We start from the raw sequence: 20,580 nt of genomic DNA, 5'->3' as shown, positions 1-20,580 counted from the left end.
TTATAAATAAGTTTTAGGTTATAAAATCTTTGTCACATGGTCTATCAATTCGCAATACTTAAATATATACAATTCTCAAAAAAATTCCCTACATAGATAAAAAATGAGTTGCATATATCAATGCGACTCATAAATACTCTATAAGAAATATTAATATCTTAACAAATCATAGGTTTATAAATTATGTATTTGCAATATAAAATTAATATAAAAGTATCATGTTGTTATCAATATCCTGAATCATAATTTAATCAAATTCAAGTCCTCATTAACAATCTCAATTTATCCCTTATTATTTCTTCCTTTATTATGTAAAAAAATATATATATATATCGTCATATTCTATAAAATTATGTTTTTTCCTATTTTTAACATAAGATATATATTGAAACAATTATTTGACTGATTCTCGATTCTCGATTAACTTAAAATCGATACATATATCGATATTTTGTAACTATCGTTTATAAAAGCAATCTAAACTATCGTATGTATATTTGGAGTTTATTTGGAACATCAATGAAATAACGAGTGAATTGAAAGAATTTTAATAAAAAAAGATTTTATACAAAATTATATAAAAACTTTAGAAAATCAATTTAATTCTTATAATGCAATTATAAATATAAATCTTTTATACTACATAAATAACTGTGATATATAAAAAAGCATTTATTAATATAAATATGTATGTTTGTTTTCATATTTATATTAATATTATCTAATTTTACAAATACATTATTACTTAAACAGAAGACAAAAATTTCTAAGTAATACATATTTTCTATTGCATTGCAAATAGGTTAACTCCACGATTTGAAATAAGTCAAACTGATACAGAAGTTGCAATAACTATTCATGCTCCATATGCCAATATTAAAGATACAGAAGTTTATGTTGATGCAACAGATTTTAGATTTTATTCTACACCATATTACTTAAGGTTAGCATTAATATTTAATAATTATACTTATTTTTTAATAAAATATTTTTATTTTAGGTTAAAATTACCAGGTGAAATAGAAGAAAATGATTCATCATTTGGTTCATATGATTGTGAGAAAGGAGATTTCACTTTAAAATTTACAAAAGTAGTAAAAGGAGAATATTTTGAAAATTTAGATATGATAAGTACATTATTAGCTCCACCAAAGAAGAAAAATACAGTTGTACCTAATATTGAAGTAATTGGAAATCCATCAGCAAATTCTGAAGATATTAATGATATATCAAATGAATCTGATTTTATGTCAAATGATGAAAACACTAATGGGGATGAATGGTATATGCATCAAAATAATGTACAAACTGTAACTCTTTTGCCAACTTCTCCTAAATATGGATTTGCAAATAAAATATCTGGAGCATTAGCTGCTTTTGAGGTACTTTTAATAATAAGAATTAAATATACATATATATATATATATATATTTATTTTTTTAATTTTAGTCAGCATGGATTAAGGAAATAATAGATCTTCCAATGCCAGATACAACACCTCAATCTGAGAGAAAAAAATTACGAGAAAAACGTGAAATTTCAGATTTTAATGAAGAACATTATTTAGCAGATCTTATGCAACCAGATTGTATAGAACCATATATCTCATTTATTACAGAATGGGATACTTTAAAGAAAGAGAATATTTCTTTCAATGAAACTGAAGTAGATTTATTAAAAGAACTTCCAAATAAAGAATATTTATTAAATAATGAAGAAACACATAAATTGCTTTTAAGTTTAGTGGATATTTTATTTGCTAGCTGTTATAATCATAGAACAACATTGGGAGAAAATACTGTTGAAAGTAGTTGGACTATTAATAAATTAAGTTCTACTCTATCTTGGTTTGATGTATGTAAAATTTAAAAAAAAATCTTAATTTCTTTATTATTATTATTATTATTATTTCTATATATATTATTTTACATATCCCTATTTTTAGGATTTTTCTGATTCAGAAGAAGTTATAAAAACTTGTTTTAGAAGATCTATATGTTATCCACTTTTTAGAAATTGGAAACTATCTATAAAAATTTTTGAAGATATAAAAAAAGTAATTAAGTTAGGTAAGTAAAAAAATGAATAATCACAATATTATATACATTTATATAGATAGATTATGTAAATTATTTTTTTTTTTTATGTCTAATTTTATATCATTAAATTATTAAATTTGTAGGTAAAAAATATATCATAAAATGTTTTTGTGAAATACATAATTTATTTAACAATTCATGTGAACCACGATATATATTAAATCAACTCTATATAAAAGATTATCTAATTTGGTTACAACAAATTAATGAATCTTTGATAGAATCATTAGAGTCTCTTATTATATTTTTACCTTCTAAAGAAGATATGCAACTTGATTTAGTAGAATTAGAACAAGCAGCTTATTCTGTCCAAGAAGAAGATCTTATTATAGAGAATTCAATTCATGAAATAGTGGACCAAATGGATGAATTAACAGTTAATGACAATAACGAAGATAAGTAAGTGTAATATACAAAATATCTCATAACTTTTATAAAATTTAAGGCTTTATTGAAAAATTTTATATGTCTCTATGTTATATGATTTTATTTTAAAGGCCAAAGACTATATACTACATTAAAGACAAACATTCTTTAAAGTATTTGTAAGTATTTTATTCGAATTGCTTTGAATATTGATGATTTTATTCCCTAATAAAGCTTTTTCATTTATCTCTCAATAAATGATATAAATATTTGTACATATTATATACATTTTTATCCGAAATATGCTAATGTAATACACTAATTAAAATGCACTTTCCTTTGGTAAATCACATAAATATGTTCAATAAATGTTGAACTGTTAACTTATCATCAATGATATGTAGCAGTAACAAATTGTCATATTTGCACATTGCGCATGGATGATATGCACAGTAAAAAACATTTGAAACTTACTAGTTTTTCTTTTTTTTTAATAATGAATATGTAAATTATGTTTTATATAGATTATCGAGTTCAAGCGACAGCAGCGATACCGATTCTGAAACCGATTCAGAAAGTAGCACTTCGAGTACCACTACCACAAGCAATAGTAATAGTTTAGATTCAGACGATGTAAGTGAATCAGAAGAAATTGTAAATGAATGTATTTAACATAAATTACCATGTAAAATATTATTATATGTCTATCTTAAAAGATTTGTTACAAAAATCTTTGTAAAAATAATGTTTTTGAATGTTTTTATTTTACTTATAATATATAAGTAAAATTAAAAAATTTTATAATTCTATATCTTTTGTGTCTTTATAAAAATATTTATACGTAAAATTCTTTATAAGATATAAATAAGACTTTGTTTCGTCTCTACCTTATAATTATTATGTAGTTATCTGTATAGACATGTACAGTATACATATTATTTATGCAATATTCGTGTAAATGTGACTTATTAAAGAATATAATAAATCCATGTTAATAATTTATTATAATGTTCGATTAATCTTCGTTGTATAAAATCATCTAAATCATCGTTATTTTTAATACTCATATCTGAATCAATTATATTGTTTGGTCTTAATAAGGTGCTTTCATTATCAAAAGTATTACTAACATTATTTTCTGTATCCTCTGCCTAGAATATTTTTAAAAAAACTTATTACTTGTAAATGAAAATTATCAATAAAAAGTAATTAAATTAAATTAAATTTTCAAGTTACCGTAACATAATCATAATCTGTAAATTCAATATTTTCATTTTTATTATTGAATTCATCGTCATCAATAGTTTGCCAATAATCTGCGATTTCTCCATATACTCCTGGACTTTCATTTACGCTACTTACGTATTCAGCTAATTTTTTATCATCTAACATCATTGAATCTGATGTTTTCAATACTGTTGGCTTATCGTTTTTAAAATTAAAAAAAGTCTAATGTGTCATTAGAAAAAATTTATTACATATATCTTATTATCCATACTGTACCTTTTGATTAGAAGTTGAAATCTTACTATTAAAATGATCATGGTAATCAGGACTTTCTGTTTTCAAAACTAAATGTGTATATTTTTTGAATGTTCCATTTTCTTCATGCAAATGCGGAGCATACAATATGATACGTAAAGGTAAACTTTCGTCTTTTTGAATTTGTAATTCTTCATACTTAGTACTTTTGTTTACTATTTAGTGAAAAATAAATATTTGTTAAAAAAAATGAATATTTGTTAAAAAAATAAATTATACATATTTATATATTTTAATATGCAAAAAGTATTTTTTAATCAATATATTAATATTTGATTATTTAATAAAATACCTTTTTGTTTTTCTATTTTTGTATCTTTTAATATATTTTCCGATTTAATTTGATGTTCTTCAAGATGTCTTGATAAATTAGTATTTAAATCGTTCGTTGTGGGATACGAATGATTATTTCCACTTATATGTTTATTTGAAAAATTGCAATCTTGTGTTTCTTTATAGGCTTCTGTCGTTTCGAAGTTCGATATTATACGTGTAGTTGATATCTGAGTTTGTTTTTGTTCATACGATATTTCAGAAGTTATTTTAAAATTCTTATCTGTTAAAAAATTGTTTTTTCCTACATTGTCATTTTTTTTCATATTTTCTGGAATTTCTGTCGTTTGAATTATTGGCACTTTAGTTGTAATATCATAAGTTGTAATTTTATAATTATTTGCATTGAAAGGAATGATAGTGCTCGTATATTTATCATTTTCAATTCTTTTTGATTGTTCGACAGACATAGTTACGTCAGTAAATACTTCTGGTTGTATATCAAGATTTTTATTTATCTTTTTATTTTCTGAATTTATAGTTTTTAAAAGATAATCTTTATAATCTATCGATTCGCGTATTGTTGATGATTGTTCCTATTCATCAGCAAATAAGTATATAAGATTTTTTCTTAAATATATTTATATACTTCTTTTTATATACAATTAAATTAAAAATATGTATATACATTATAGAAGTAGATATGTTTAAATTTTGCTTACATAACAAGGACCACATGGATCATCTTTATATGTAGAAAGTATGGCTGCTTTAACATAAGGAAAATAGAGTATACTCCAAGGTACAATAATCTGATAAGTTATTTTTCCGCAACTATGATAATAATAATTCACATTTTAATAATATTATAAATATCATATAAATATGTGTAAAGTACAGAATTATTTTATAAGAGAAAAAATAGATATTTCTTAATTTTTAAATATATACACACATAAACTTATATGTAAACTATATATATATAAACTATATATATAAACTTACTTGTAAATTAATTATATTTTACGATTCGATATAATTTGAATTAAACGATTAAATGCTCACCTATCAATAATTATTACTTCATCTTTCGAAGCACGAAAACTTTTCCAAATACCTAATTCGAAAGTATCTTGAAGAAAAATAATGCCTTTCTTTTCCTTTGCAACATCACTAAATATCATTTTATCCAAGCTCAAAAAGTGTTCGGATTCCTGTATATTTTTAGATATTTCCAACCACGCTTTTATCTCCATACTATTCTCTGTGTCATCTTCCGGCAAATCTGACGGTCGTGCAACCATGAAGAGCAAAATATTTGAAAATCCAGATTTTTCTAATTGCTTCTTTAATAATTCCAACCTTGTATCAAATGATTTTTTTGTAGATATCATATCAAAAAATATTATTTTCTATTCTAATATCAAATTATTTTTTATTTGTTTTATTTTAATTTTTAATTACTTCTCTCTCCCTCTCCCTCTCCCTTTTTCTTTTTCTTATAAATATTTAAAGTATTTGAGTTAACAGAAACATAAAAAATAAAAAAATAAAAATAATAAAAGTTATTAAATTAAAATTTGATGTAGTGTTAAGTAATTATTTAATGTAGTGTTAAGTATTAATAAGTAGCATTAAATTATGTTCTATTAGAATGTATTATTTAATTGTTACTAAATGTACCAATGAAAAATATTGATATTATTTTAATATATTGATCATTATTTTAACGACTTACATGACGGCTTGCCTATAACTGTAATTCCACGAGGGATCCAAAAACGCGAACACATTAACATGCCCCAATTGATCTTTTCGTAAATTCGTGGCACGGCATTGCTCGATATATCCTCGATTCTCTTGGGATTCCTTCGATTGTCGGAAATGACGAAAAACATCGAGCAATCGCGGCATCCTTTCGTAATCCTTCCCATAAGTTTCGCAATTTCCAATTATTATCATCATCGCTATTATCATCGTTGTTGTTATCGTGATTACAATCGAAATCGACATAATTCGTTCACTTTCTCCGATAGAATCGTTAATGGATCAAAAATCAATTGGAGAAATGACCGTTCTATCGGCTAAATATAAAATGTTTACATGAGCAACAAAATATCGATAATTATTTCGTAACACTTTGAAATCCGTGTAAACAACATAAAATTGTTAACCGGTCGTGAAACTTGGCACGTCACGCCGATCTTTGGAAGATGTTTGTTATCTGAGTGTGGGGGCCGATAAATCGTGGAAAATCGTGACAATTAAGTTGTGAAAATACCGAGAATTCTAAATCATTGTGCGATCATTGACAGTCGATGTGTGCGTGTGGCTTCTCGCGATATTATTAGCCAGAAAAATTAATTTACGTAGCATTGATGCGATATGTATGCGGGTCACACGGAAACTGTAAGCCTTTTTCTGACCTCACATGCTGCTGCCGCGTACCACTGTTCAACATTTCTCCTACACGTGACATAAACATGACACCCTTCCTCAAACATTATCATAGAGGCACATGGAGACTGATTTGTATAAAAAACAAGCTGAAAATTTTATTTAATATTTAAATATACAATGACCATAAAAACATTTGTCCACCTCTGTATTTATATATAATATTTATTAATTATGTATAATATTTATTAATTATGTATAATATTTATTAATTAGTTAATATATTATATAATATATTGTATTCGCAGTACTTTTTTATATTTATAAAAATTTAGTATATTATGAAAATGAATTATTGATTAAAAAAATGCTTTATATTTTTAACATGTCCTATCTTCCGTAAGAAATTATTAATATTTTCCGATCTTTTAAATTATCCTTTCTATTTTTTTGGCCTATCAATTATTTGTTAAAAGGAAAATTATTAAAATGACCAATGTTAAGAAATGTAAAGTGCTTAAAATACATTATGATTTATAATTATTTACAGAGCAGAGAAAGTTTTGTGTCGAATTTATAAAATTGTAATCAATAGCATTCATAGTATTCAGTTTAATTCACTATCGTGATCTATTTTCTAATTTTTTCATTATTTATGTTAATATTTTCAATATGAAACTGGTATGTGAGGCAATTCAATTGAATTTGTTAATAAATCAGTCGAGATCGGTAGATGTGAGAGTGTGAACACGTGTGCATAGTATAAGTTGAACAGAGAGTCCCTTGTTCTCAACTTTTCAAAGCTCGGACATGATTTAGACAGTTTACACGATATTCCTCGAAGCAGTAGCAGTACAGTTCAAAGTACCGACAGTTGATCTTTCGATACAGTGTGTTTTAATAATAAAATTATTAATAAAAAACAAAATGTAAAATAAGTAACTTTTTCACTGTGTTTCGTAAAATTTTTTGTATTTAAAATATTTTCATTATAAGTTATAAGTCTCGTACTATTACAATTAATATTTAATACATTAAGAAAAAAATATATTTTTATGATATGTGTAAACGTCGAAAAAAAAAGCTCTACAGAAAAATTAAGAGTAAGTTTAAAATATTATTGACGTAAAAAAATTTGATATTTTGGAACTGAAACATATTTGTGAAACATGTCTCGAAAGTATCGGCAAATATAAATCCTACGTGACGAGTTTTATATGACTGTTAATTGCAAACATGATCAGTTCAATCGCGAGAATATATACGTTAATTTGCTTGTTGATATATTTATTGACTACGATTGCATTTTTCGATGGAATTAACCGACTTGATAAGTTAAAAGAAACGTATTTTGAAGCGACTGAAGAGAATGAATGGACATCACTTCTTAGCTTCATTAACAAAAGAAGTGTGAATCGGCATAAATTAAATGCCAGCTTGGAGAACGTTGAGAATAAATTCAGGAAAAAAGCCGACACTTTATCGCGTATTTTAAAAACTCACATCGATCTTTTAAGAAACGAAACTGATGAGGTAATACTTTTTAATAGAACATTAAATTAAAATTCATAAAGCTTTTATCTTTTTATTATATTAAATTGAAAACAATAAATAAATATTTTTATAAATATAAAATTTTATAAATAAGAATAATAATATATATTTAAAAATAATAAAAATTTGTATAAATAAATTTTGAATTTTTTTATTAATCAAGAATTATATATATAAATAAAAATTTATTAAATTTTCATTATTATATTAAATATATATTTGAATATTAATATTTAAATATTTTTCTTCATGATATTATTATTATATTTTCATACAATGAAGATTATTTAATTTAAAATTTAATTTAAAATTTTCCTTAGGTGGAATTAGTGTTTTTGGTCGATTCTTCAGGATCAGTTGGATCAAAGAATTTTCACAGTGAATTAAATTTCGTAAAACATGTTTTGTCTGATTTTTCTGTGATTCCTTCTGCAACGAGAATCGCGATCGTGACGTTTGGTGGAAGAAGACACATCAGACGCAATGTCGATCAAATATCTCGCACTAATGAAAATGATAACAAATGTTATTTGTTGAATAAGCAATTAACTAACATTAGTTACACTGGTGGTGGAACATACACGCGTGGCGCGCTTTTAGAAGCTTATGTAAGCGTTTTAAATTTCATTTTTCCTTCAAAATTTAGATCCTATGCGAATTATAAAGAAATAATATAATATTATAGTAATAAAAGTAAAAAAATAAATGAAATAAATATTTATTTATTAAAATATAATGATATTATTTATACTATTATTTTTATTTAAAAAGTAAAAGGAACATAACATAAAAAGAGCTAAATTCAAAATTGCATTAAAACAAAATTCAAACTACATCTTGTACACTTCTTCTATATCTTGAAATTTTAATTTGAATTTTTAAATGTTTGATAAAATTATATTAGAGGATTCTCGAGAAAGCTCGATCGAATGCAAAAAAAGCAGTGTTTCTTATAACCGATGGATTTAGCAACGGTGGTGATCCACGACCTGCGGCGAATCTTTTAAAAGATGCTGGTGCAACGATATTCACTTTTGGAATAAGAACAGGAAATATCGATGAATTGTATGACATAGCCAGTTCTCCTAAAGACACGTATAGTTATTTTCTCGATAGTTTCATGGAATTCGAGGCATTGATACGACGAGCTTTACATCGTGGTAAGAAGAATCGTGGTATAAAAAATTGTATAAACAATTTAAATAGATATTTATCGAAATATATTTATAACAAATCAATCTTTATAATTATCAATTCCTTTTTCCTTAAAGGATTAATTTAGTATTTTTTTTTCATCACAATAAGGAAATGACTCGACTGTTTATAAATGTATTTATTTATGCAAATGAAATAAATTTCGTACCATTTCCGTTGTTACAGATTTAAAAACGGGCAAGTACGTACCAGTGACGTTTCCAGATAATTGTAATCTTTTATGCAGAAATATGAGTGATGTCGGGAACGAAAAGTGTTGCGATAATTTCGCGACTTGCGCCTGCGGTACTGTGACCGGTCATTACGCTTGCATTTGCCCCACAGGCTATTTTGGTTCCGGTTTCAAAGATTCTTGTCATCGTGAGTTTACTCAAAATATGGATTTTTTTATTGACTTCTAATCAATTTTCTATCTCTTTATATAAAACTCAAAAAAATTTTGTTTAATAATGAATTTATTTTAATTAAATTATCCAAATTTATAAAATATTAAACTTTTAATTATACTTCAATCTATGATTAATATTAATTGCAATCAAATAATTTTTTTTATATAAAATAATTTTAATTTTTCATTTTATAAGTAAAGCAGAAATTTTAAGATAAGATAAGATAAAAAATCATTTTTCTATTATATATGATTATTATATTTTACATAAAATTAAGAACTATAAAATCTTATACATTTAATAAAAATGCAAACAATAATATTGCAACAATAAACAATATATTAAAAATGTATTAAAATTTTTATTATCATTATAAATTCTTTTTTTCTTTCATTATAAATCATTTATGAAATAAACAAATATTATTTATAAAATTTAATATTATTTTTAAAAAAATATTTATATTAAAAAAATTAATAAAATATCAAAACAAATTTGTCTATTTAAGATGAATTGTTATTTTCTGAAGGAACTATTATTAAATCTTTATTCTATTATCTTTAATTCTATTCTAAGTATTAATAGAATTTACTATTCTAATTATGTAATACTTATAAAATTATCATAATTATCATAAATGCATAATTAATTTTTTTTTATTTTTAGCTTGTCCAAATGGTACGTACGCATCTGGAGAAATCTCTGGTGATTTTACGTCAATGTGCATATCGTGTCCTGACGTAAATCACGTGACTATAAAAGTACCTGCAACTTCAGTCGAACATTGTGTGTGTGCTTCCGGATTCACCACAGAGAGAAATAAGTGCGAAGGTAATTATAAAATAAAATTCAATTATTAGGAAATTCATTATTTCATTTATTAATTTTATATTTTACCAAAAGTATCCTATACCCGCACCAAGAGCAGGCATATTTTTGGTTAATGGGGTTATATCCTTAAGGGGATCAGGATACTCTGGTATATAAGTTCCATATTTTTCTAATTGGAATTTTGGTTTCACTACAAGCCAACCATACTAAAAGAATATTTTATTTATTGATAGAAAATCAATCATAAATTAAAAATTATGATATTATATTTTAATAGCAATAAAAGATTAGATAGAGAACATTTTGTTGAATCTTTTAGAATCTTGAGAATGCATAATGAAATAAAAAAAAAAATATATTTACAAAATCTGTGTAAGTAATTTTGTGAATAATAATTTATTTTCTAATTTTATTATTATTTTTTTTCTTTTCATCATAAAAAAAAGATAAGATTTTTTTGGTTACTTACTAATTTTATAATTTAGTGAAAATTATATTGAAATATAATTGTTAATACCTCGCCATTTGTAGTAATTGGAACTGGTAGGCATGTTTTTCCTTCTTCTGAAACGAATGGTTCTGCGGCGATAATTATCTGCTTTTCTTCGCATAATTTCTCTATTTCTTTTTTTAGTTTTCTATAAAATCGATCATTAATAAGAATTTATTGAATTATTATTTAGAAATTTTATTAAACTATTTTTATGTACATACACTTTCTCATCCAATAACCATTCATATTTCTGATACCATTTCATTCGTAAATGTCTTACTTTTTCCACCTCTTCGGTTAAATTTTTATAATTAGCTACAAAATCATAAGGTTTATTGCTTCGTGGATCCATCGTTTTCTTTTTATATCTTATTAAACAAATTAAATTCTTCTTTAAAAATTATTAATTAAAAAAATATTAAATTTAACTCGTTTACAATGAAGTTGAAAATTATAAAATTATCGAATACTAAATTGTATTTTAAAAACAAAAACGAAGCAATTAGATTTTATAATATTGATATTCCTTAATATTGTATTAATATTGTAATATACATAATGATACATATTATTATATGATATTAATTTTTATTTTTTTAATTAGCAACTTTAATATTTATAAACATTAAAATATAGATTAAAAAATTAATTAAAATATCAATGATAAAATTTAATTTTTTACATGAGATAATTAGATCTCATATAGTTATTTAACATTTATATGATTCTATGATATTAAAATTGTACCTACTCTTAGCTTATATTTTTGTTCTTTGATTTTATCTCTTATCGTTCTTATTTTTAAAATTTTTATTATTATTCAAATTATAATATTTCAAAAATTATTTTATATTTCAAAGATTGATAACTTATCTTTCTTATTCTTTCATAGTTGTAACATGTCCCAAATTGAGACTTCCTGAAAACGGATATTTGGTGAAAGCAAGCGCGTGCAGTAATGTTATCCACGCCGCTTGTGGTATAAGATGCAGAATCGGTTTTTATCTCACAGGCGATAGTATCCGCCTTTGCGGAAAGGACGGTAACTGGTCTGGAAACGAACCGAAATGTTTACGTGAGTCTTCAAAATTACTTTTCTTTAAATAATTTGTAATTATTTGTCTGTAATTACTTAAAAAAGAATAGATATACATTTACGTTTGAATAGCCAAGACTTGTCCGGCACTTCGAGTTCCTGCACATGGACGGATACGTTGTCAAAACGATGAAGATCACCATTTGATCAAAGAAGATACGACTACGTATCCAATCGACACACGTTGCCAATTCAAATGTGAAACTGGTTATCAACTTCGCGGAAGTAAAATCCGTAATTGCTTACCTCTGTCGCAATGGGATGGTCTTAAGGCTACCTGTAAAGGTATATTCTTCCTTCTACAGAAATATAGAATAAAGAAAGTAATATATAGGTAACGTAAGTGTCCATGTTCTCAATGTTCCAGAGTTTAAAAGTCCTTAAAAATCTTACATTTCAATGTCCTTTGAAATTCCTAAAATTTCTCAAGATTTAATAAGATTCGATTTTAAAATTCTTATAGCCTTAACAAACTAAGGTTTCATAATTCTAAAATTATAATTTATCAACAATTACGCGAAGTTTAAAAGTTTTATATCTTAAATGTACTCTTACTTATATACATTTATTACTCGTAGCAATAAAATGCGAACCTTTGAAGCAAGTTACAAATGGAGAAATTTTGCCCGAAAATTGTTTTGGTCCAGGAAAGGTTGCATTTGCAACCAATTGTACTATAACATGCAAGAAAGGTTTCGTGCTCGAGGGTCCACATTCTAGATATTGCGGTGGTCGTTCTGGAATCTGGACACAACGTCGAACTGTTAATCGTTGCGTAGGTAATATATTCATTCATTATCTTAATTTGATTAAATGATACTTACATATTGATTTATGATTACAATTTTTTTTCTTTTTTCAAGATAAAACACCACCTTCAATAACTTGTCCATCCGACATTATCATTGAAAACGTCTCAGGGAAGAAATACGCTTATGTAAATTGGACAATGCCAAATGTAACCGACAATGTGGATAAAACACCCACATTATGGAGCAAGCCATACATTAGTTTTCCCTGGAGAGTAAAAATTGGAATACGTACAGTAGTGTATATGGCGCAAGATTCATCTGGAAATAAAGCAAAATGTAAATTTAAAGTTAAAGTCCTTGGTAAGTTGAATATCCTATGAGATTTCTTATTCAATTATAATATGAATATTTTTGTAAATATAAATACGTAAAATAAATTTCTTCAGATACTGAACCACCAATGATCGAGAATTGCGTAGATCCTCCGATTTTATTTACGGACAATGGTATTGGAATAAATAACGTAAGTTGGGATGAGCCTGGTTTTCACGATAATTCCAAAACACCCGTACAAGTAGAACAAAATTATCTTCCTGGTGAAAATACGTTTCCAATCGGTGTAACGCAAGTGGTGTACAATGCTATTGACAAGTATGAGAATAAGGCATCTTGCGTGCTAAACATTACTATAAAAGGTATTACATTATCAATTAATTAATATTTTATGTGTTTTGTAGATAATTTGATTTGAGTAATATTAAGTAATTGATGTTATATTTATATTTATATATTACAAAATTATAGAAAAATAATAAAATAAGAAGAATAATAATTTTTTGTTTTTTCAGACGCCTGCGAAGAAATTCCAAAAGTGTTAAATGGTCATTCAAAGTGTCATTCGTCATCGATAAACGAAACCAATGAGTGCTCTATAATTTGTAATGAGGGATATGGATTCGCAACTGAGGAATCGAATCTCAGCATTGTGGAAGATATATTATTATTAAAATGTAATAGAAGTACGTCAAATTGGTTTGAGGATAGTTATATTCCTGATTGTTCAGGTATGTGATTTCTATCCTTTATGATTATTAATTTATTTATTCGAAAATTAACTTAATATTTTATTTTTTCTTTTTATTTTTTGTTATTATTATATAGAATCGACAATTCCTAAAACTGTATCCCAAGAAGGAAGTATTATATTAGAAGGAAATGAAACTAATGTTTGCGATAATTTAACAACCCTTCGTGAAGTAAATATTAATTTTTTATTATCATAATTATATGTTTGATCGCATAAAACATCGGTTTTTATCGTTATTTAAATTAGCTGAGTGAATATATTACTGCCGATTTAAGATCAATCTTACTCGACATTTGTGGAAACGATGTTGAATGCAATCTCATTACGTTTGATCCTGAATGCGAGGGAAATATTCCATCATCGGGTACAGTTTATTCCAATATCTTAAGAAAACGAAGAGGATTTGATTATGATGATATTAACAAAAAATCAGAACGAGATGCCAAAATGAAAAATAAAACGAAAATGAGAAAGAAAAAAGAGAAAATTGAGATTAAATTTAGATTTTTAGGCGAGTTGTCTTTTAAGTAATGTATTAATGAAAAGTATCGTATTATAAAAGAAATTTTTGATAAAAATTTGAAGCATTTCCGCATCGATAATCTTTGAACATAATATATCGTTTAATGTAGGAAAAATAATCGACGAATATTTGGATAATCCACGAGAAGGTATACAAAAATTGAAAGAAAAACTCGAGTCGTTGTCAAAATCTGGAAAGTTAAACTTGTTAAACAATAAAACTAACGAAGAAATTGCGAAACTTGCGTTAAATTTACATGTGATTTTTAAAAACTTTGAAGAAGTTTGTGATCCAGGAAGCGTCTTAAGGAAACACTATTGCGGTGAACATGAATTAAAATTTTCTTCACGTTGGAAATTATTGAAATCGTTCTTATAAAAGTGTTTATTTAAATTTTAGTAAAATGTCCATTGGGTACATTTTTCTCTTCCTCGAATAAGCGATGCCAATCATGTTCTTTTGGAGAATATCAAAATATAACTGGATCTTTAAAATGTAAACGTTGTCCTAAACATACTTCGACGAAAAAGATTCATTCAAAATACTTACGAGATTGTATAAGTGAGTAATTAATCTACTTTCATTTTTTACAAATATTTTTTTCTTCTAATTTGTTACAAAAATTATTTTTCATTAAAAATCAAATCTATTATAATTTTTTTTATTATATAAATTTATTCACACAAATATTCATATATATATATATTGTTTCTATTTAGATTTATGCAGGCCAGGATTTTATTCTCGAAAAAAACGTTATCTAAACATAGGATTGGCTCTTGAACCTTGCCTTATGTGCGAAATTGGATTTTATCAACCAGAATATGGACAAACACACTGTCTATCGTGTCCATCTGGTACCACTACCAAAAATCGTGGAACTAAAAATATAAATGATTGTTTACCATTTTACAAAATTGAAATTAATATTTGCGACTCAGAATCGTGTTTAAATGGTGGAAAATGTGTACAAGAAGAGGATAGCTTTAGTTGCGAATGTCCCGATTATTACGTTGGTAATTATTTAATTTTGTACATTACACAATTACGTAATTACAAGTTCATCTTATTAAAAAATAGTTTAAAATATTATAACTGTATTATAAAATTGTGGATATTAAATATTAAAATTATTATAGGTTCTAAGTGCGAAACATTTCGAAATCCGTGTGATTCTTGGCCTTGTTTGAACGAAGGTATATGTAATGTGGAAATTTACACAAACAGCACAATATCGTACACTTGTACGTGCAAAAATGGATATTCAGGTAGCAATTGCGAGGTAAAACAATTATTATTTATTAAAAATAAAAATAGTCTGGATAGAAATAAATTAGAATCTAAAATATAGGTATATATTGATGAATGTATCATTAATCCTTGCCAAAATAATGGCACATGTATAAGCACAGAAAATGATTACATGTGCGAGTGTAAGAATGGTTTTGAAGGTATATTTAAAAATTATTTTATACGTGTTAGTAATTAATTTTTAAAAAAACAGAATTTTTTACGAAAAAATGTATCATTTCTCAGGAGAATTTTGCGAAATTGTTGTCGATTATTGTAATCTTTTACCATGTATGGAAGGATCTACTTGTCGCAATGTTAACGAAACTTGGCAATGTTTTTGTAAACCTGGTTTTCTTGGTCGTTATTGTGATCTATTGCCTTGTGATTGGCTACCGTGCAATGAAAATTCATATTGTGTGAATATCGAGGAAGAAAATGCAACGAGAATGAGTTACAGGTGACTACAGATAATAGATTGTTTATTATTATTAAAAAAAATTAATAATTTTTTGATTGATTAGATGCGAATGTATTGATGGTTACACTGGAGAAAATTGTACTACAAAAATTGATCATTGTCAGAATCACTCGTGTTTAAACAATGGAAAATGTATTAATAATGTTTTAAATTACACATGCACGTGTCCTATTTTATTCACAGGACGTCATTGCGAGATCGGAAAGTATAGTCTTAATGAATATTCTTTTCTACTTCGTCTTTTTCTACAGATTTTAAAGATATTTAACAATTTAAAAAACATTTTATGCTGATTAATAATTTTTTCTCAAATAATTTGCCGTTTCTTTATAGAATTGTCATCCGATTATGTGATACACTTCACCAAATCGGGAACTACAGATTATGTCAGTATGAAAGGTCCTACAAAAAATTTGTTGAAGGTAATAATAAACATTAAGCGATAATATAAATAGGATTAATAAATATAAATAAATAATTTATTTGTATTTTATTAGTTAACTGCGTGTTTGTGGCTGCAATCCAAGAATACGTTCAATTATGGCACCGTGTTATCATATGCTACATATTATTACGATAATGCATTCACTTTGATCGACTATAATGGGTAATAATCTTTTTAATATATATTAAAATATCATTGATTCATATAAAGTAAAGTATTATTATCTTGATTGATTTTAGATTAGTAATATATCTCAATGGCGAGAAAATAATAACTGATATTAAAGTAAATGATGGCCATTGGCATTTCGTTTGTTTCACCTGGGAAGCAGAAAATGGTTCTTGGAATATATTTATCGATGGAATTTTAAGAGACAATGGCATTTATTTAGCGAAAGAAACTTCCATCGAAGGTATTAAATGTTTTACATATCTTAAAAAATAATATTTTATTATTTAAAAATTGATATTTTTTTTATATTATTATTCATTTTATTAATATTAGCAATATATCATATTAAAATAACAAAAAAGAAATTTTTAAATTACATAGGTAATGGAACTTTTGTGATTGGACAAGAACAAGATCGTATCGGTGGAGGATTTTCAGAGTCAGAATCCTTTTTGGGAAAATTGACGTTACTGGATATTTGGAGTACAGTTTTGGCAGCAAAAGATATCAAACATTTGCTTAATACCTGCGAGAAATATCATGGTGACATAATTGCGTGGGCACAAGTGCAACAACATATTCATGGTGATGTTACAGTAATTATACTTATATTTTTTTTTTAAATAAATGCTTTATATTTTAATCAAAATTCTATGATAAATTTTATATTTTTTTCTAATATTCTTAGATATTAAACAGTCCATTTTGTCGTGGCTGTCCTTTACCAGTTGTACCATTTAAAGGTAATATAAATGTTAGTGAAAACGCATCGAATATCACTTATTATTGCGATAGTGGTTACGTAGTTCGATATCATGGTAAAGAATACCGATCTTTGAAAGTAAAGTGTCTCAAACAAGGACAATGGGAAGGATATTATACACCCATTTGTACTAGTAAGCTGATTAATATAATTTCTATAATTAATGATTTTTTTGTATCATATACAGTAATAATAATATATAACTTAAAAAAGAGTATACTTTTTCAAGTATATGATATTAATAAAAAAAATATTTCTTCATTGGAATGGAGTTATACGTATATTTAATTAAAGAAAATTTTATGCCAAAATAAATTATACTTAAATTAAATATAAAAAAAAATCTTTATTTTATTTTGCAATTCGGATAAAATAAAAAAATTGATTTTTAAATTAATTATTAAATTAATATTTTAATTATTTTAATTAATAAATTTAAATATTTTAAAATCTTGATCGATTTATACTTAAGGAAGAAAATGTGGATTTCCGGGATACTTTCCACGAGGTCGCATACATGGTAGATCATATTTATTCGGAGATGAAATACATTATTCTTGTTTAATTGGTTATGAACTTCGAGGAAATCCTCGTAGAATCTGTAACGCTAATGGAAAATGGAGTGGTTTACCCCCAGTTTGCATAGGTAAAGATTGCGCTCTTATAATTACAAATATTAATGTTTCAATAATTTTTATAACTAATATTTTGACAATTATCTGTAACAGGAAAAACATGTAAAAATTTACTGGCTCCAGAACATGGAGATATCGATTACGTGATAGAAGAATACGAAAGAGACGATCTTTCTATATTACAGGTATAATTTATTTGCAAATATTGTGAGAATAAATAATTTTTATTAAATGTTATTCACACAAATAGGTAGGACAACAAATCGAATTTAAATGCGATCTTGGATATCGCTTAATAGGTAAAAAATTTTTAACATGTTTGGAATCTGGAGTATGGGATCATGAAAGACCTACTTGTGTAACTTATGGATGTCCAATACCAAAAGAGTAAGAAATATACTTTTTTACAAATTATTATAATTTTATAATAAATAAACGATCTGTATTATTTGTATAGGATTAAAAATGGTTATATAATTTCTGAAAATTCGATTAATCTACATGAAACTTTTATTACAAAACTTAACTTACAATCGATAAATGATACATTCAAGAAAAATTATGATTTTAATGATATTGTTAATTATTCTTGCTATCCAGGATATAAATTTCAGGATAATCATAATTTGTTAAATGAATTTAAGCTTCAATGTTCAGAAAATGGTACTTGGATTGGATTTGTACCTGACTGTGTACCTTTAAATTGTCCTTGGCCCAAGAATATGAATAATGGTAAATTATTATTTAGAACACGAAATAACGAAACTATTGAACTTTTAGAAAAAAAAACAGTATCTACTAATACGAATACAGAAATATCATTAGAAGATAATATTACCAAAGAAAATCGAAATTTGATAAAACAATTTATCATTGGTACTGAAATATTAATAAAATGTGATATAGGATATAAATTAATTGGCAATAGATCTAGAATTTGCACAGATAATGAAGAATGGTCATCTACGTTATCGTATTGTGAACTTCAAGAATGTCCATTTTTAAATCATCCACTTTTTCAAATCCTTAATAAAGAAATAGATCCAAATAATCATACTATTTGGAAAAATGGTCAAAATAAAAAATTATATAATGACACTCATGAAAACTTCGAGATCTTTGTGGAAGGCCATACTTATATGAAAAAAATTGTTCTTAGTTGTAATAACAATGGAAAAATTAAATTTAATAATAAAAATATTCATAACTCTATTTCCAATTTAACTTGGATTTGTAATGAACATGCTAAATGGCAAATCATTGATACAGAATTAAATGATACTATCATTAAAATTTTATTTAATAATGGAATAGATAATATTTGTCAGACATTTATGTGTGCTTTAGTTACAGTAAGTAATGCAATTATTTTCTGAATTTAGATAAGTTTGAATCATAAAATTAATATTAACTTATTATTAGATTCCAGAATATAGTTATATAGTTGAGACAAATTATACAAGAACTGTTAATAGTACTATTACATTCAAATGTCATCAAGGCTATATTCTTGAAGGCAATGAAAAATCAATTTGCTTTCCAAACAATACATGGTCTTCTACTCCTTTTTGTAAACGTAAATTATTCTAATTTTATTGCAAAATAATTATTTTTAAAAATTATTATTAATCAATAAACAAATATTTATTTTAGCTGTAATATGTGGTAAACCTCCAAAAATTGCAAATGCAGTGTTAATAGAAGATAACATTAAAATAAAAAATTTTACATTTGGTAATATAATTACGTATAAATGTTTACCTGGATATTTAATGTTTGGTCAATCTAATATGAAATGTCTTGCAAATGGAAAATGGTCTAGAATATATAGCAGATGTTCAAGTTAGTATTAGCATATAATATATATATATTATTTTTTTTTTTTTTGATTTGTTAATATTTATAGAACTTTCGTGTAACAAACCGAAACTCCCATTTGGTGCAACAATTCGTGGTCGTTCTTATTTGTATCAAGATCAATTGACATATGTGTGTCCTGGTGGTAAAAAATTGGGATTAATCACATGTCAGGCCGACGGATATTGGAGCGATCCACCAAATTGCAATGATAATTAACAAAAGAACATATTAATAAAAGTAATTATACATATAAATTTTAATAAACCATTATAGCAAATTTATTTGATCATTTTTTTATTAAATAACCACAATTATTAA

The 20,580-nt window shown here is 25.4% G+C and overlaps 4 protein-coding genes across 7 annotated transcripts; 2 read left to right on the top strand and 2 right to left on the bottom strand.

Annotated features, from left to right (window-relative positions):
* Positions 1 to 470: 470 nt before the first annotated feature.
* On the top strand, positions 471 to 3,340 carry LOC122719187 (protein SHQ1 homolog). Of its 2 annotated transcripts, XM_043944807.1 has the most exons (8): positions 471 to 688; positions 803 to 943; positions 1,001 to 1,382; positions 1,450 to 1,854; positions 1,946 to 2,069; positions 2,183 to 2,498; positions 2,597 to 2,644; positions 2,990 to 3,340. In XM_043944807.1, coding segments are annotated over exons 1-8 (1,566 nt in total). In that variant the 5' UTR covers positions 471 to 686; the 3' UTR covers positions 3,138 to 3,340. The 2 variants fall into 2 exon arrangements, with proteins under 2 accessions (XP_043800742.1, XP_043800743.1); XM_043944808.1 differs by lacking the exon at positions 2,597 to 2,644 and having other exon boundaries at positions 472 to 688.
* Positions 3,341 to 3,429: 89 nt separating this feature from the next.
* LOC122719186 lies at positions 3,430 to 6,737 on the bottom strand. Of its 2 annotated transcripts, XM_043944805.1 has the most exons (7): positions 6,019 to 6,734; positions 5,346 to 5,642; positions 5,003 to 5,114; positions 4,300 to 4,876; positions 3,969 to 4,162; positions 3,702 to 3,887; positions 3,430 to 3,616 (listed from the first exon to the last, which is right to left on the bottom strand). In XM_043944805.1, the coding sequence occupies exons 1-7, from the start codon at positions 6,291 to 6,293 to the stop codon at positions 3,434 to 3,436; spliced, it is 1,824 nt and encodes a 607-aa protein (XP_043800740.1). In that variant the 5' UTR covers positions 6,294 to 6,734; the 3' UTR covers positions 3,430 to 3,433. The 2 variants fall into 2 exon arrangements, with proteins under 2 accessions (XP_043800740.1, XP_043800741.1); XM_043944806.1 differs by lacking the exon at positions 3,430 to 3,616 and having other exon boundaries at positions 3,738 to 3,880; positions 6,019 to 6,737.
* Positions 6,738 to 7,716: 979 nt separating this feature from the next.
* On the top strand, positions 7,717 to 20,537 carry LOC122719146 (sushi, von Willebrand factor type A, EGF and pentraxin domain-containing protein 1-like). 2 transcript variants are annotated; one of them, XM_043944743.1, is made up of 32 exons: positions 7,717 to 8,210; positions 8,552 to 8,839; positions 9,136 to 9,391; positions 9,612 to 9,806; positions 10,502 to 10,666; positions 12,052 to 12,234; positions 12,328 to 12,540; positions 12,834 to 13,034; positions 13,119 to 13,367; positions 13,454 to 13,702; positions 13,856 to 14,071; positions 14,169 to 14,263; positions 14,341 to 14,605; positions 14,727 to 14,939; positions 15,017 to 15,178; positions 15,337 to 15,633; positions 15,757 to 15,899; positions 15,969 to 16,068; positions 16,154 to 16,367; positions 16,432 to 16,589; positions 16,722 to 16,810; positions 16,886 to 16,995; positions 17,073 to 17,245; positions 17,386 to 17,600; positions 17,693 to 17,900; positions 18,240 to 18,413; positions 18,496 to 18,587; positions 18,653 to 18,789; positions 18,860 to 19,754; positions 19,825 to 19,978; positions 20,056 to 20,244; positions 20,309 to 20,537. In XM_043944743.1, exons 1-32 carry the CDS (start codon positions 7,914 to 7,916, stop codon positions 20,476 to 20,478), a joined length of 6,765 nt encoding a protein of 2,254 aa, XP_043800678.1. In that variant the 5' UTR covers positions 7,717 to 7,913; the 3' UTR covers positions 20,479 to 20,537. The 2 variants fall into 2 exon arrangements, with proteins under 2 accessions (XP_043800678.1, XP_043800679.1); XM_043944744.1 differs by lacking the exons at positions 7,717 to 8,210; positions 9,136 to 9,391 and having other exon boundaries at positions 8,720 to 8,839.
* On the bottom strand, positions 10,729 to 11,511 carry LOC122719148. The gene is made up of 3 exons (XM_043944746.1): positions 11,381 to 11,511; positions 11,184 to 11,304; positions 10,729 to 10,872 (listed from the first exon to the last, which is right to left on the bottom strand). The coding sequence occupies exons 1-3, from the start codon at positions 11,509 to 11,511 to the stop codon at positions 10,729 to 10,731; spliced, it is 396 nt and encodes a 131-aa protein (XP_043800681.1).
* Positions 20,538 to 20,580: the final 43 nt, after the last annotated feature.

This window comes from Apis laboriosa, unplaced genomic scaffold, assembly GCF_014066325.1.
Source record: "Apis laboriosa isolate Shangri-la unplaced genomic scaffold, ASM1406632v1 scaffold70_cov154, whole genome shotgun sequence".
Classification (NCBI taxonomy): Eukaryota; Metazoa; Arthropoda; class Insecta; order Hymenoptera; family Apidae; genus Apis; species Apis laboriosa.
This window is presented reverse-complemented; position numbering and strand designations above follow the sequence as displayed.